At 41.9% G+C, this 15,580-nt stretch overlaps 1 protein-coding gene across 1 annotated transcript in view; it reads right to left on the reverse strand.

Moving 5' to 3' along the window:
- STXBP4 (syntaxin binding protein 4) overlaps window positions 1-15,580 on the reverse strand; it is a 210,631-nt gene that overhangs the window by 143,129 nt on the left and 51,922 nt on the right. The window contains exons 13-16 of the mRNA XM_015429546.1: window positions 14,025-14,119; window positions 9,209-9,305; window positions 7,387-7,499; window positions 5,971-6,060 (exon numbers count right to left, since the gene is read on the reverse strand). Of these exons, the coding sequence (XP_015285032.1) occupies window positions 5,971-6,060; window positions 7,387-7,499; window positions 9,209-9,305; window positions 14,025-14,119 (395 nt within the window). The remainder of the gene's footprint in view (window positions 1-5,970; window positions 6,061-7,386; window positions 7,500-9,208; window positions 9,306-14,024; window positions 14,120-15,580) is intronic.

Consider the following 15,580-nt stretch of genomic DNA (forward strand, 5'->3'; position numbering starts at 1 on the left):
CAGTATCCCCTCCTGCAGCCTGGAAACCCACTTTCCTCTCCCCTTTCCTTTCCTTGCTGAGCTATGGTGTAATGTTACAGCATGGTTCAGCTGGGAAACAAAACACCTCTAAAGGGCTGAAAAGGGGATGCAGAATTTTGCTCTGCTGTTTTTAAGGTGGAGCTTAACTCTGCCCCTCCCACCATGGCTGCAACCACCCTGAAGTTTTCCCTTTGACCAAGATCAAAAGATGTTTATTTTTGATCCAGCTGAAAGGGAAAGAATACAGGAGCCAGGCAAGTCATACCCACACAGGGAACGGTGTCATCTGGAGGTTCCCATATACTAAAGAGGCTTTCTGCTGCCCATGCAGGGAAACATCCCCATGTGGAACCAGCGAATGTATGTACTGTGTCTGCAAACAGCAATCAATCACTAAGTTCTACAATATATAGCTACAAATATGCAGTGCCAAGCTCCCACCATTTTTAATCTAGTCCTCCAACTGATATCAATTATTTTGCTTTACGCCTCTACTGGAGCTAACCAAGCCATGTTGTGAAATGAACTGACCAGAAATACATTATGTACACACTTCCAATAGGAACAGGTAATCAGGTTTATTTTTGGTCGCCACATGGTGTTCCATGGGGAACAGCCACTATGTACTGGTCTGCCTTTCATATATCCTGCATTTTCTTTCTTTTCTGGAAACATGCCTTAATGCAGTCTTTCTTTTGATTTATGGATGCAGCTGTCACATGAACAAACAGTGAATCTGATCTGCTAGCAGCACTACATTTAAAGATGTGCCTGTGCTGTAAAAACGGAGCACGCCTGTTAGCCTTTATTGGCATTTCCCTTCTAATGGCATCTTAAAATGGCAAATTGACAGCTTTACGTCACTACAAGCCACATCAATAATGGAGGCCGGAGACAGACAAACCAGCCACTGTTTGAAGTACTCTAATCTACAGTGACTGAACTTTATGGGGATGGCAATGCAACATAATGAATGTTCACCCATCTGAAAGAAAACATCTATTTATCCCAGGCCTAATTACTGGGTATAATGCTAAGCTGGTGAAATTGTTTACATCGCTAAAATATAGGCTGTAATTTATCACAGCCATTAAAATGGGGAATTAATTGAATTAAAAAAGAAAAAAATTGAATGCTGCAGAGGGGGAATCCATAGGAACTATGTTATAAGGAACATGCAGCTGTGCCACAAATGGCATCCCCGGGGAGAATTGTCTGTCTTCCTCCAGCAGTTATGACTTTTTTTTTGGTTATTTTGATGTTCCATCACTAACTTTTATTAGCCCTCCTCCATGTTTGTATTTCTACATGTTTATATATTCATATTTTCTGTGTGTTTATATTAGCTTTTATTCATTTTAAATAATTTTATACATATTTGTATTTTCAATGCTTTTAATGTTTGAAATTTTCTAACGTTTGCCACCTTGGGGAGCTTGAATTAGGTGGAAATCAGCATAGAAATGTTTTAAATAACTAGTAATATAGGAATAGTATAAGAACATTAACAAGAGAATATTAATAAAATTAGTAAAATAATGTTAATAAGAGAATCACATGATTTTTTCAGCTAAAATAAGTTTACGTTTCCTAAAAGCTAAGTAAATAGTAAATATTTCTAGATCTTTATTGCACTGTTTTATAATTTTGTAGTCCACTTTGAGTCTCAGTGAGTACGGTAGATAAAGTAAAATTAAGTAAATAAAAACAATGCTAAGGGAACTGCCAAGAGCTATGCAAATAGGGGTATTTGGTCCTTCTCAAAGAAATGAAGATATCCAAGTTGATCAGTTTATCCCCCCCCCCGTGACAATTACAAATGAAATTGACATGCAACTTTGGCTTTCCTGATGAACCAAATGAACTAAGAGCCCACAAATCTCACAGAGTTAGAGACAACATGGGGGCTGAGATAACTGGAAATGGACTGCAGGACTGTGCTGTGCTTTTACCAGGCCCCTCTCAATTCTCCCTTCTTGCTTGTTAGAGAATGAACTTGATATTTGCTTTATGGACTATATTCACTGCTACACACAATGGACTGTGCACACACACACATAGGTTCAGAGAACTGTACATTTCAAGTCACCTGTTGTGATGCAACACATTGAAGGTGCCTACACAAGCCTTACACGTGAATAAGGTTTCAGTTACACAGTTACCAGCCTGGTGAAGAAGCACACACCTCCATTATTGTGAGCAGTAAGAAACAACAGCTTGGAGAAGAGACAGCCCCCATTGCAGAAATAGTTGTAATCACGTACTACCCATTACTGCTTTGTTCCTGCATTGGTATTTCCAGCCAAATGGACATTTGGTTTATAATGGAATGGCCAAGCTTCATCTACACTACAATGAAGCATCCTGATGCCAAGGTTTTCACACCTGCCCAGATGCCATTCTTTGAGTAAGGTTATTAGATTACAATATTCGCCACTCCTTATAGGCAACCTCCCACTCCTATAGGCAACCAATAGGATTGTTTTTGGGATGGACTAACAGGTAGGTGGATCCACAGGTTGGAACAGTTGTTGTTGTTCAGTCGCACAGTCGAGTCCGACTCTTCGCGACCCCATGGACCAGCTCCCGCCAGGCCCTCCTGTCTTCCGCCGTCCTCTGAAGTTGGCTCAATTTCATGTTTGTTGCATCGATGACACTGTCCAACCATCTCATCCTTTGCCGTCCGCTATTTGTAAAGCCTCATCAGAAAGCCACTTTGCTTTCTTGCATTTCTTTTTCTTTGGGATGGTGGTGATTGCTGCCTCCTGTACAATGTCACGAACCTCCATCCATAGTTCTTCAGGCACTCTATCAAATCCAGACCCTTGGAACAGTTACCTCCCACTTAATGGACCCACTATAAAAGGTAAGGACCATTCACCTGGCCCTTCCTAGCTAGCAACCCCCACAACAACCCCTGTCTGCTTTATACTCCCCTTGAGTCCCACTTGCTATCCCCAAACTCTTGCCTCTACTTTGATCTCTTGATCTGCAGTCAAGAGACCCACACGTTCTAGCTGGTTCTAGTCGTGTGTGAATTTTCCCTAGATTTCTATTTCTTCCCATCCATTCTTCATTGGAACAACCAAGCTGCGAAAACAGATAAGTATTGCCCATCATCACCCCCACCTGCTAATGCAACCATGCTTATTTTAATACTGTATTTCTAAGGAACTTGATTGACTGTGTGAGTGCATCAGTATTGTTTGTATGTGATATATTTTCTTAAGTAAAAGACATTTATTTTCACTACACCAGCCTCGACTCCTTCTCTGGTAACCCTTGGTGGGAACAGGACCTTGGTATAGTTGGCAAGAACCAGTTTATAAATTGCCAGTTGCTGTAAATAAAGCAATTCGGCTAACACTGCTCTAATCACAGTTAAAGAACACATCACCATAGCTGTTTAACCACAGTTAACACTAACTGGTTTCCCTGCTTTACCAGGATGCTTAAACAGGGCTCGACCTTGGTTAAGCACCCTGGGTCCTCACTGCTCACTGAGACCATTTCTGAAGGGGTCCTAAGGCCAGAGAATAATGTTAGCATCCACTTATCCTTTAAACAAGACGGATGAAAGCTCACTATTGAAAGCGGTTGTGGGGAGGGATGGCATGATCCTGCAACCATCTCCCAATCTGTTAATGGTGGATAAAACAGCCCTGGCATTTTTATCAGCGTTGGCTTGTGTGCGTGTGACTTCTGCAGTTCTCTGGCTCACACACCACAACAGGAGAATGCACGATCTGCTGTTCCACTAGCCCCCTATCTGATGTAGCATACAAATTATTCAGTATCTCTCAGAATGACTAAATAGCCCCTAAGCATGGTGCTCTGTACTTTCCAACTTCCATCGTTCTACAGCTAGTTAAATATTCTCTCTGAACAGCACATAATCAAAGGCTTATATCCAGATCCAGTAAGACCTGCTGTTAAAAATGATCAAAATTAAAAGCAAAGCAGATGCAAATTAAAAACTCTTGGGCTGTAATAGCTAGCAATGGCACTAACTCTTGCCACCAACACACGGAGGACTTATTGTGGAAGTCCACAGAGAATTTTATCCTGGGGACATGCCCAATGGCCATAATCAGAAATGTTCTTTTATTACTCAACAAATTAAGTCATACTTCAGGCAGTCACACAGGAACAGTGATTATTCCACTAAGCTGGCAGAGCATTACTGAAATCTAAATTATGGAGTGGGAAACCTTCTGCTAGTAGAAAATTAAAGAATGCTTATAACAAGCAATAGTTTAAAGTGGTTTTTTTTAGTATTTGTATAGGAATAGAAATCTATACATTACTTTCTATTAGGAAACTCATGCCCAAGTGATTGATAAAACATAAACCACTGCACAGGCTAGTCTGTAGTAGCTGCAATTTTTTTTTGGCCAACCTATAAACTCCTTTTTTAACATAGTGTTCACAACCGTAAAGGAATTTTTTTTTGGGGGGGGGACATACCAAAAGGTAGAAGTCATTAACAGACAGAATGAAAAGAATCAGAAACTGAGCAAAATTAGAGTTGCAGAGGATGTACAGTTTGCCAGAGGATGTAATGATGGTCACAGGCTTAGGCAGATGTAAAAGAGGATTAGACAGATTCATGGTGGGTAGGTCTATCAGTGGCTACTAGCCATGGTGACTGAGGGGAACCTCCACATTCAAAGGCATGAAGCCTCTGAATTTCAGGGCCAGGAGGCAACATCAGGGGAAGGCCTCAGCCTCTGTGCCCCATTGCTGGCCATCCAGAGGAACTGGTTGGTCACTTGTGTGAGACAGGATGTTGGACCATTGGTTTGATCCAGCAGAGCCCTTCTTATGTACTTGCAATGTTTAGCTGATTAATCATTTTTAATTTCATTTATTAAAAATAACCTAGTTAATTGAGAAGCAGATTTTGAAAGTATGTTAATTATTTTAAAAATGTAAGTACTTGGAAAATGCATGAGTAGCAAGTGCCTTCCTCCTCTACTACTGCACAGGATAAAATGCCTCTTCTGAGGTGATCCTTCAGTACACCAATGAAAGACAAAAATAATGCTTTCAGCTTCAGACTACTACTTTATTCATATGTAGATTTAACTGATTAATCCAAACTTACATGCAGAAGAAGTTCCCAAGTTTAATTCATGGAAACTCCAGCTATAAAATCAGGTAGCAGGTGATGTGAAAGGCTTTCACCTGAGATGCTGGAAAACTGTTGCCAGTCAAAGTAGACAATATTATACTTATTAGACCAGTGGTCTAACTGCATATAAGACAGCTCGATGTGTTTGTGTGTGATTAAGAGGTCATAACTAAAATAAATTTATCAGGTAAATGAAGCTTGTAAATGGTCACTCACCCTGGTGAGTTGGGGCAAACAAGAATCTCTCCCCACCTCCAGCAATCAAGCATGAAACTCTTATAACATTTGTATTTTTTCCCCCCAACCCCCCTCAGTTTCCTCATATATGCCATAAATTATTAGTTTGGGCATATGCAGACAGGAAAGTATTTTTACACCATGTGAAAGTGACCATCACTTACAGGCAAAGGCTAAAGCCAGCTGTGCCCAGAAATATGCCAGTAGAATAGGGTATACTAAGCTTCTGATGCACCAGCATTCTTTTAAGACTGTCATTGACATTAGCTTCCAGTCAGGAAAAAAATTTATTCCAAAGCTGACTCAACATCTCCTTTCCCCATCCCTTACTTAGGGAGGGACAAACAATTGCCAGTAGCAATACACAACGCTCCCTAATGCCTGTGCCTAATCCCACTTTTAGAAAAAAGTTGGCTAAAGTGGCTAACAGCATTTAAATTCACAAAAAAGAACAAACACAGCCCTGCCCACCTCACATTAAACTAATCATCAACAAAAGCAAAGCCAGAACAAAAACGAAAGAAACGGGAGCAGAACAAATTCCCCTGCATGCGGTGTAAGGGGATACTATGTCATACCTTCAATTTACGTATTTCTTCTAAAGCATCATTTCTCTCTTTCCTAAGTTCTTCCATCTCCTCCATTTCCAAAGGATCATGCGACACACACTGCATACATTGAAATAGAGAGGAAAAAGTATGACCAACTTGCCCATTAAAAGAATGTAATGGAAAAATAATCTCCACAATGAGACCTGCAAGACAATGACAGATATCACTCTCACACTTGGGAGCAGTCATAAGACCCCTCCATTCACCACAATGAAATGGTATTACCAGTTTGGGCATGTCTGTGAATCATTCCCTATAGACTAGGTTGCTTGAAAGACCATGAACAACTAGAGTCATTCACGGGACTAGTGCGAAGCTACATTCAAATATGTGTTAAGCAAATATTTATTTATTATTTATTCAAGTGGATTTATAGTCTGCCCTTCCCTACACAGTAGGGCTCAGGGCGGGTCACAACATTTAAAATCAACTTAACAATTAAATATAACTTAGATTACAATCAGCAATCACAACATTCACCATGTTCATTCTTCGCTGGATAGCACAGGAGAGGGCAGTTCAGGAGATGGTCCAAGGTGGGAAGCTGTTACTCATCCTTGACCATGTGCCTGGTCAAGGCAAATTGTTTGAATTCCCACAGGGCCTGGGTCTCATTAGACAGAGTGTTCCACCAGGTTGGGGTCAGAGCCAAATGGGCCAGAGATCATGAGCAAGTTGTTATCAGCTGAGCAAAGCATCCCTTGGGGGACACACCAGGATAGGTGGTCCCTCAGATACATTGGTCCCAGACCATTGAGGGCTTGAACTTGATCCGGAATTCAACTGTGAGCCACTGCAACTGGTGGAGCACAGGCTGAATATGTGCTCTCATCAGTGTCCCCATAAGTACCCGCGGTGCTGCATTCTGGACTAGTTGGAGTTTCCGGGTCAGCCTTAAAGGGTAGCCCTGCGTAGAGTGAGTTAAAGTAATCTAGTTTGGGGGTGACTGTTGTGTGGATCACTGTGGCTAGGTCTTGGCAGGACAGGAAAGGATCCAATTGTCTAGCCTGGCGTAGATGGAGAAAACACCAGTCTAGTTACATTGGTGACCTGTGCCTCCATTGATAGAGGCATCCAGGATCACCCCTAAACTCTTGACAGTTGGTGCCAGTGTCTGAGACACCCCATCAAGAGGGGGAATTTGGCATCCCACCCCAGCATCACCTTGACCCAGCCACAGGACCTCCATCTTCAATGGATTTAGCTTCAGTTGGCTCTGCTTCAGCCACCCAACCACTGCCTGCAATCCATCAACCAAGGAAGCTGGAGTAGTCATCGGCTGAGTAGCTGGAGTAGTACAACAGCCTTCAGCAAATTAAGACTTTTTTAATGTCTGTAATGGTTATACTCTAGACAGCTCCAGCACAATAACACATTATTTACCTGTGAATCTAATAATCTGGCAATTTCACGGGTGCTAAATAGGGTGGGTCCTTGGGCACCCTCAGTCCCATCCAGCTTCAAGCAGAACAGATTTCTTGCCACCTGAACAAAATCTAAAACAGAGCTTAAGTTTCAAGTCTGCAGGATCAACTGCAAAATAATCCATTTATATTTTCACTTCTAACAGTTTAACATTTTCAGGCTTATTTTAAATCTTCAGTTGCCACTGTTCTAAGCCATTTCATACACCGGTTATGAAAAGAAAAGAAAAGAAAATTAAAGAAGCCCTGGATGTAAACTGAATGCATGGAAATTTGGACTAAAAATCGTTAAAACACACAAGTCACAGTAAGTCCCCACTACCACCAAACTGGCTAACCTTATCCATCATTCTTTTAATTTACAACAACTCAACTTTTCCTAACAGATTTTCTGCAACAGAGAGCAGTTATTCTAGTCTTACAAAATGAATAACAAATTTAAAAGTAATTGCACTGTTTTAACACTGAAACTGGAATAAACCTGGAACTAGGTATGTGATTCAATCCATGCCTAGATTTCAGCACAGAACTGTAGTCTCTGTAATGCACTTTCATATAGTCTTTAAGAGCAAGGCTGTCTTCTGCATGTGATAGTTGCCTGAATGGGGAGCAGGAAGTCCCTACAGTAAACAGGAGCATCCAGATGATGATGTATCCAATTTGCACACAAAGTTGTCTGGCTCCGGCTCCTGTTCCTGCCCCCCCCCCCATTCTTGAGATAATGAAACTTTATTGTTCCTGGTCTGAAGGGAAACTGCAGGGTGGCTGCAGGTACAGCATCCATCAAATGCTTCACTCACAGATACACTGGGGAGGAGGACACATTAAACCGCTTTTAAAAATGGCATAAGGCAACTCACTGCTGCATGCCATTCTCTTCTTTTTCTCTTTTTAGCCCTTTAAAGGGCTTTTTCCCCTTTCCCAGTTTGGCCTCAGTGTAGCATTACTGCATGACTTGGTAGGGAAGAAGAAAGAGGGCAGTTTTCAGACCGCAGGGTTTCAGTTTTTGCATGGCCTCAACACAGGAAAAGGGGAAGAGTGGGAGCAGCAGCAAGCAAAGTGGGAATGAGTGTGAGCAGACACCGTCTGGCCCACTCCCACCCTAACTGCTGGTGTTCTCATAGCAGGGGTGCATTTTTGCTCCCAGTATAGATGCTTCCCAAGGTGAAAATAGAATGAAGGGCTTTTGCAAAAACAAACAGGGAGGAACATTAAAGTAAAACACATGCTGCACTTCAAAGCAGCTGCCCTGCACAAAGCAAAGGGAAAATGAACACACTGCAAAGAAACTGACAGATGTTCCAGAGCTCTGTGCCATGGGGACATTTGCCAGACAAGATGCTGCTACTCTGAACTAGCTCTTAAGTTCTGACTTACAGTCAACTGATCTGTTCTTTCCCAGCAAACCCTACCTAACAATTATTTCCCTATTTTCATTGTTCATGCCCATTCATTCTTTTTCTTCACTACATGGTACATTGGAACCAGTGCACAAAGGGGGCTACATTTTAACCTCAAAATCATTCAATATGGCCACCCACACAGTAGCCATGAGGTATGTAAATGCGGTGGCCACACACACACATGACAAAAAACCAAGAAAGCCAAAACATGTCGCTCCCAGTATTATACCAATCTAATATCACATGGGATGTTCTATTAAACTTCATCCCCCTTTTATTATCCTAACAAAAAACTGCTAAGAAGGGTTCAATACAGAAGGTATACATGAAAAGATGATCCTTTGTTCCATTTTGCTTGAATTCTCTCCAAATAATTACCTCCGAAAGACACTGTTCCTTTAGAATCCTTTGGTAGCTGCTGCCGTAGGACTTCTTGCTGTTCTTTTGTAGGCTGAATCCCAAGGTAGTTCAGCGCCTACGAGAATTCATTCATTCAGAGTTTTCCTAAAACATTCATTTTAAAATAATAAATCTTGCACAAAGACCTACTTTATTAACCTTTCAATGAAAGGAAACTCAGGACCAGTACACACATGGGACAAAAGCGTGCAGGACAGTCTTTTTAAGATTATGCCCTTTGAACATATGACGCTGATTTATACTGATTCAGAGCCCTGGTCCCATCCAGCTTAGCACTGCCGACTCTGACTGATCACAGCTCTCCAGGGTCTCAGGCATAAAGGGTACTTCTAACACCTGCTGCTTGAAATCTTTTAATGGGAGATGTCAGGGACTGAAGCTGGAATTTTTCTACAAACAAGGCATGTGTTTCTGCCATTTGAGCCACAGTCCCTTCAGACTGCAGGTAGGAGGCAGTATGTTTCAACATTCCCTGTTAAAAGCGTGCAAAACCAGTGTGTCAGAACACCCTTTTCCTCTAACATGGAGACGGCCAGGAAGCCCATGAGTACGCTAGGGATTTAGGGAGCCCAGGGTACACCATGTACTCTGGTGATCTGCCCTGACTTGTGTCCTCCCCAAAACAGCACTACTGCAGTATGTGGGGATTCTCCAAGGCACACTCCACCATCTTCAAGAAGTGGGGAATCTTCAAGTGTACATTTTTTGCTATGATCCAAGTTGCCCCACCACTGATGGGAATCAGGCAGTATGCAAGTGCCAAAGCTCCACTGCTGAAAACTGGGAAGCGCCGGCTCACTCACTAGGCGATCGCCTAGAGCAGGAGGACCCTTAGGGGCACCAAACTGCACCCGCCCGGTACTCTGGGAGTTTCTTGATTATTTGTGTTTTTCGTTCTTCCTAAAATGCATTTATTTCTGAAAATTGGGGGGCGCGGGGGGGGGCAGAAGGGATCCTCGCCTAGGGTGCAAAATAAGCTGGAGCCGGCCCTGGCAGCATGCAGTAATGCGGGATGGAGTGCAGGCACTTTCAAAACTTCTGGCAACAGAGGCGTGTGCATGCGGTAAGCACCACCTACCCTAACTCACTTTTTTGCCCTGCTAGCTAAACATCATCTTGTGAAAGTTCTTTCTATATTTCACAGGAGGAAGGAACTGAGAAACTTAATGCTGAGAAGTACTTTTGGAAAATAACAGGCCAAGGTAATTCAGCATATCTATGGCTCTTGAGTGTGCTGAAAGTGTTTCAAAGACATGGGGGTGGATCCAACCATCCTTCAAAGAGTCCTTCTCCAGCTTAAGAAGCCTTCATCCAACTTAAGTGGCTTTTCCTCCCAATGCAAGAACCACTTAAATTGGTGGAAAGCTCCTTAGGCTGGAGGAAGGCTTCAGACTCTGCTCAGTGGAGTGGGAGGACAGGGATAGAATCCACTGCATTTATCTGAGTACAATTTACTATTTCTGTTCCATCAAACCTCTCCTGCTTATTATGCTTAATGGGTAGCACAATATGTGTGTGTGGGGGGGAATGCATGACACAAAAGTCGTGTGAGAGCTTGTATGCCTTCAGACACAATCCAAACAAGGCTTTCTCTTTAAACATTATTAATTTCATGAATGAAGAACATGCAGCAGTGATAGGTGGACTGCATTATTTCCTGGAAGGTGGGGCTACCACCTATTAAAGTAGCATAAGCAAGGGGCATCAAGCATATTTGGCAAGCTACACATGGTGCTGTTTGAAAGACATTTTCTAGCACCCAAATCCAGATTTCAAGAGAAACATTTATTTTCAACACACAGGTCCACTTTGGAATATGATTCTTTTGATTAACTAAAAAGGCCAGTATTCAATGGTATATGCAGTGGCAGGGAATATAGAGCTGCTTCTTGCCTACACTTCTTTCCTAGTCATCTCCAGCTTAGGCCAGGGGTCCAAAACTTAACAAAATTATTGTCACCAGCCATTATATGGCTATGCAATGGGAACAGAACATAGCCCCCCTAAACAAGGATCAATATTATCTAGGTATTATCCTGATAGCAGGAGTCAAAATGCATGTCGACACAGCTGTATTATGAAAAATCCCAGGCACAGAAAAATGACTTACTACAAAAGAAATCAGAATTTATGTGGCTTGAGCTCAAGCCTTACTTCAGGAAAACTGCCACCTCACATCTTCCATTCTAATACTGTGAACTCATGTCAGGCTTCCAGTTTGCCACTCGCTCAATTAATAGTTTTGTCTGAAAAAGCAACTTTCATCCAGTCAACACAGGAAGCCACCATTGATCAAGTCAGATCATTAGTCTGTCAAGGTCAGTATTGCCTACTATGACTGGGAGCAGTTCTCCAAGGTCTTTCACGTCACCTACTACCAGAGCTTTTTACTTGGGAGTTGCCAGAGACTGTACCTGGGACTTTCTGAAAGCAAAGCAGATGCTTCACCACTGAGCCACAGCCCTTCACCTATAGTTGCCGACCAGTAAATCAGAGGTATATGTATGTGAATGAAACTGGACTCAAACTTTGCTCTGAAACTTTTTCAGACAGACAATTTTGTTCTTATCATTTAGGCTTCTCTACTACCCAGAAGCCCATGCTCCAATTTATAAGAAATTTATAAGAAATTCCGCGGGGCCTGTAAGACGGAGCTCTTCCGCAGGGCCTGTAAGACGGAGCTCTTCTGCCAGGCTTTCGAGTAGGAGCCACCACTGCCACTACCACCACTGCTCCTTCATAGAGTGATACCGCCGGAGGGCCGGGTAACATCTATCCACGACCCTAGCCCCCCCCCTGCTACGCAAGATGTTGGGAGTTTTATACGTGCATCCGATGGAACTGAATTTTAACTGTTTTAGCTTTTATATACTGTATGCACTTTGTGCTCTGTTGTAAGCTGCCCTGAGCCCGTTCGCGGGGAGGGCGGGGTATAAATACAATAAAATAAATAAATAAATAAATAAATAAATAAAGCATGGGTTTCTTTGTCTCTAATCTTGCTTCCATTGCACATGTGTGAAGAGACCGGATGATGAAACAGCTCCTCATAGTACGTAGTTAAGTAGAGCCTTTACTGTAATTCTCCATGCTGCTACTGTATTGGGCAAGTCACATCAACACTGAGCATGCTCCATCATAGCTAGGCAATTTACTTCAAGCAAAAGGTTCTCTTGTGCTTCACAGAGGACCAACAGCCAAGCTCCTCCTCCCAGGGCAGCTGGGTGAAGCAATCTGCATGTTAGTGGTCCACCCAGCACAGTGGCAGTATGAAGTGGGGAGGGCTCTGTTTGAAGTCCTACTAGGATTTCCTTCCCCAGACTTCATGTACCGGTACATGGGGAGTGGGAGAGATGAGGGAAGAGTAATCAATTAAAACAGCTGGAAAATCAAAGCAAGACATTTCTACAATGAATGTTATTGTGACAAATTGCATGTGGCTCCAAGAGTCTAGCCATTTCTTTAGTCATATGACTGTAAACTTTTCACATTCAGTTCTCTGTGTATGTGGGGTGTGTGTGTGTCCTAAACTGAGTCCAAGAATTCTTGTTAAAATTTCCGTACTTGGCAACTGTAACAAATACAACAATTTCATACTGTAATCACAAAATGCTGACACATGTTGACCAAGTGGAGACTTCCGGTTATTTTGGCCAGGGACAGTAATATCCTGCACATTTTAGAGACTGCTGGAAATCAGCTAATCTGACCATACAATATTTTGATAAAATGAGATTAATCATCTGTATAAGGCTATACAAACAACAACAACAACATACTATTACTAGATGAATACCAGCCCAGTACAGCCAAATTTAACTGTGGGTGGGGCATAAATCAATATGTTGTATCTAAAAGTAATTGGAAGTTACAAAATTGTTGAGACAATCACTAGTGAGACACGTTTTTTTTTTAAAAAAGCTGTTAATGAACTGATTAAAATTATATACTGCACAACTCGTAAAATCGTAAAAAATAATACTACCTCTCCTCTCTTTATAATTCCAATGTATCTTTCCCCTGCTGCTTATTTTTATTTGTAAAATTAAATGTAAAACATGGCATTTCAATATATCATTCTATATACATACAGTGTTTCTCAAAGTTACATAAAGAACTAATGTGCCTCTTGGTATCACCTATACGAAAAACACCAAATAATTGTTTCTGTAAATTATTTGTTATGGTGCTGTGGTTAGAGTATCAGACAAGCTAGGACTGCACCCAGGTTCAAATCCCCACTCTGCCATGAAGCTTGCTGCAGGGCCTTGGACCTCTTTCTCAACCTCGCCAAGTTTACAGGACTGTTGTGAGAATAAAATGTGAGGAAGAGGAGGAGGGAACCACGTATGCTGGCCCTTAGCTACTTGGAAGAAGGGGAGGGTATGAAGTCAGTGTTAAAACATCCTGGGTTGTTCCAAGACTAAATTTTCCATCAGCAGAACGGAACTTTCCAGCCTCTCCTATCCCAATGTAGCCCACTGATTTCTGTGAAATGCTGTTCTTGGGGAATAGGTCTGCAGCAGGAAGCAGGAATTGGAAATTGCCCATTTAGTCTGGATTCAACTAGATTGTTTCAATACCTAATAAATAATTTAATCAGGCATAGATTCAGATCCAACATTTAAAACACAGACACACAGAAATCTGATAAGTAAAATATTTACACAAGAAGAATATTACTTTCATTCTGAAGGAACATAAAATATGTGCTTCAGAAACTTCTCACCCAATTACAGAAGGAACAATGGAAAATAAAGGCAGGGATATTTACCATCTCAAGTTTATCTGCCTGGAGACGAACTGTGGGGTTGAGGGAAATCTTCCTTCTTTGCGGTCCATAATCATCACTCCAGGTGGGGCCAGCAGCTAACAGACAACAGGTTGCACATTAATTGGAAATTTAATTGGAACTTATTCTGCACAAAGGATGTGTTCTGAAGTCCTGCTGTTCAAGCAACACAGGCTAATCACCTGAATCCAAGAATTAACTACAAAGTTTATTATTACATTCTGCACCTTAAATATTAAGCAGCACACTATTAACATGTTTATGCAAGCTCTCAGACAGAAACTTATGAACCACTAGAAGCTGCTGAATCACTGGTCAGACTCAGTTGTATTCATCCATCAATATATGACTGAAAAACTAACAAGAAAGGGACACGTAATCGACAGAAGTGCTAGGGAACAGCAGGCATTGTTGCAACATTAAAGGCCATATGATGAGAAAGGCACATGGCTTAGACTTGTGACATCTCTTTTCAGGCAGACATCAGGTAGACAACAGAAACAGAATCGGTAGTGCCTTCAAATGCACTTACAAAATCCTTGGAATTCTTCTTCATTTGTAAAGCTTCAGAGTACGATTCAGGATTTTGTGACGGATATCTCACCTCTGATGGTTTTTGTTTCTATGAATTCACCAAAGTGTTTTAACAAAATCACCAACTTTACATTAGCAATTTTGCACATTTACACAGAAGGAAGACGTTCCATACACCCCCTCCGACAGCAGAACTCAGTCCCTCAGGTGTTGTGAGAAGCCCTCTCTCTGAAGAACTTCTGGACTCATCTGAAGGCAAGCCTTCCAGTTAAATTATCTGGCAGCGATTACTGTAATGCAGCTTTGCCAAAATATGTTCTCTCTCCTCATGCACTATATGCTGTTTTACCATGTTGATTTTTAATCTATTTTTATAACCTGTCATTTATTTTAACATATTGTATGGTAAAGTGCCTTAGGGGATGATATTGGTAAAAAGGTGCTTTTTGAAATACACTAAATAAATCAAACACACTGTCGGCCAAATTGTCTGGTGACCCTAGAGAAGCACATGCAGGGGAGAGTGGTTTTATCACCCTAGTGCCTGTCAAGGGCACATGCTTTTAGAACAAAAACAGCAACAGGCAATGGAAAGTTAAAGGGATGTTCAAAGAGAGGAAATGGGTGGAGGGCTTCTGTGCTGCTTGCTCACCCAAGGAGTGACCCGCTACCTGCTGATCCTTTGTTGTATTCTTTGGCAATGGCCATTCCTTGTGCACCCCTCTCCATCTACCACAAGCAGCAGCAACCATCAGCAGAGAACCAAAGCTGTGGATTGTTTTGTTCCCAGAGATTTAGCAGTTCTGCAAGGGAAAGTGAAATGCTGCTACAAGCGACAATAGGCAACAGTAGCTCTCTCTGTGACAGAAATGTGTGTGTGTGTGGGGGGGAAGCATCCAGAAGGAGGTCTTCAGCTGCAACCGCTGGCAGAGGCTGTCAGACTTACAGGCTGATACAAGCACAGAGCTCTTTATTAAACATATTCCTTCATTAATAAGGTAATA

This window comes from Gekko japonicus, unplaced genomic scaffold (genome assembly GCF_001447785.1).
Source record: "Gekko japonicus isolate JY-2015 unplaced genomic scaffold, Gekko_japonicus_V1.1 scaffold340, whole genome shotgun sequence".
NCBI classification, from domain to species: Eukaryota; Metazoa; Chordata; class Lepidosauria; order Squamata; family Gekkonidae; genus Gekko; species Gekko japonicus.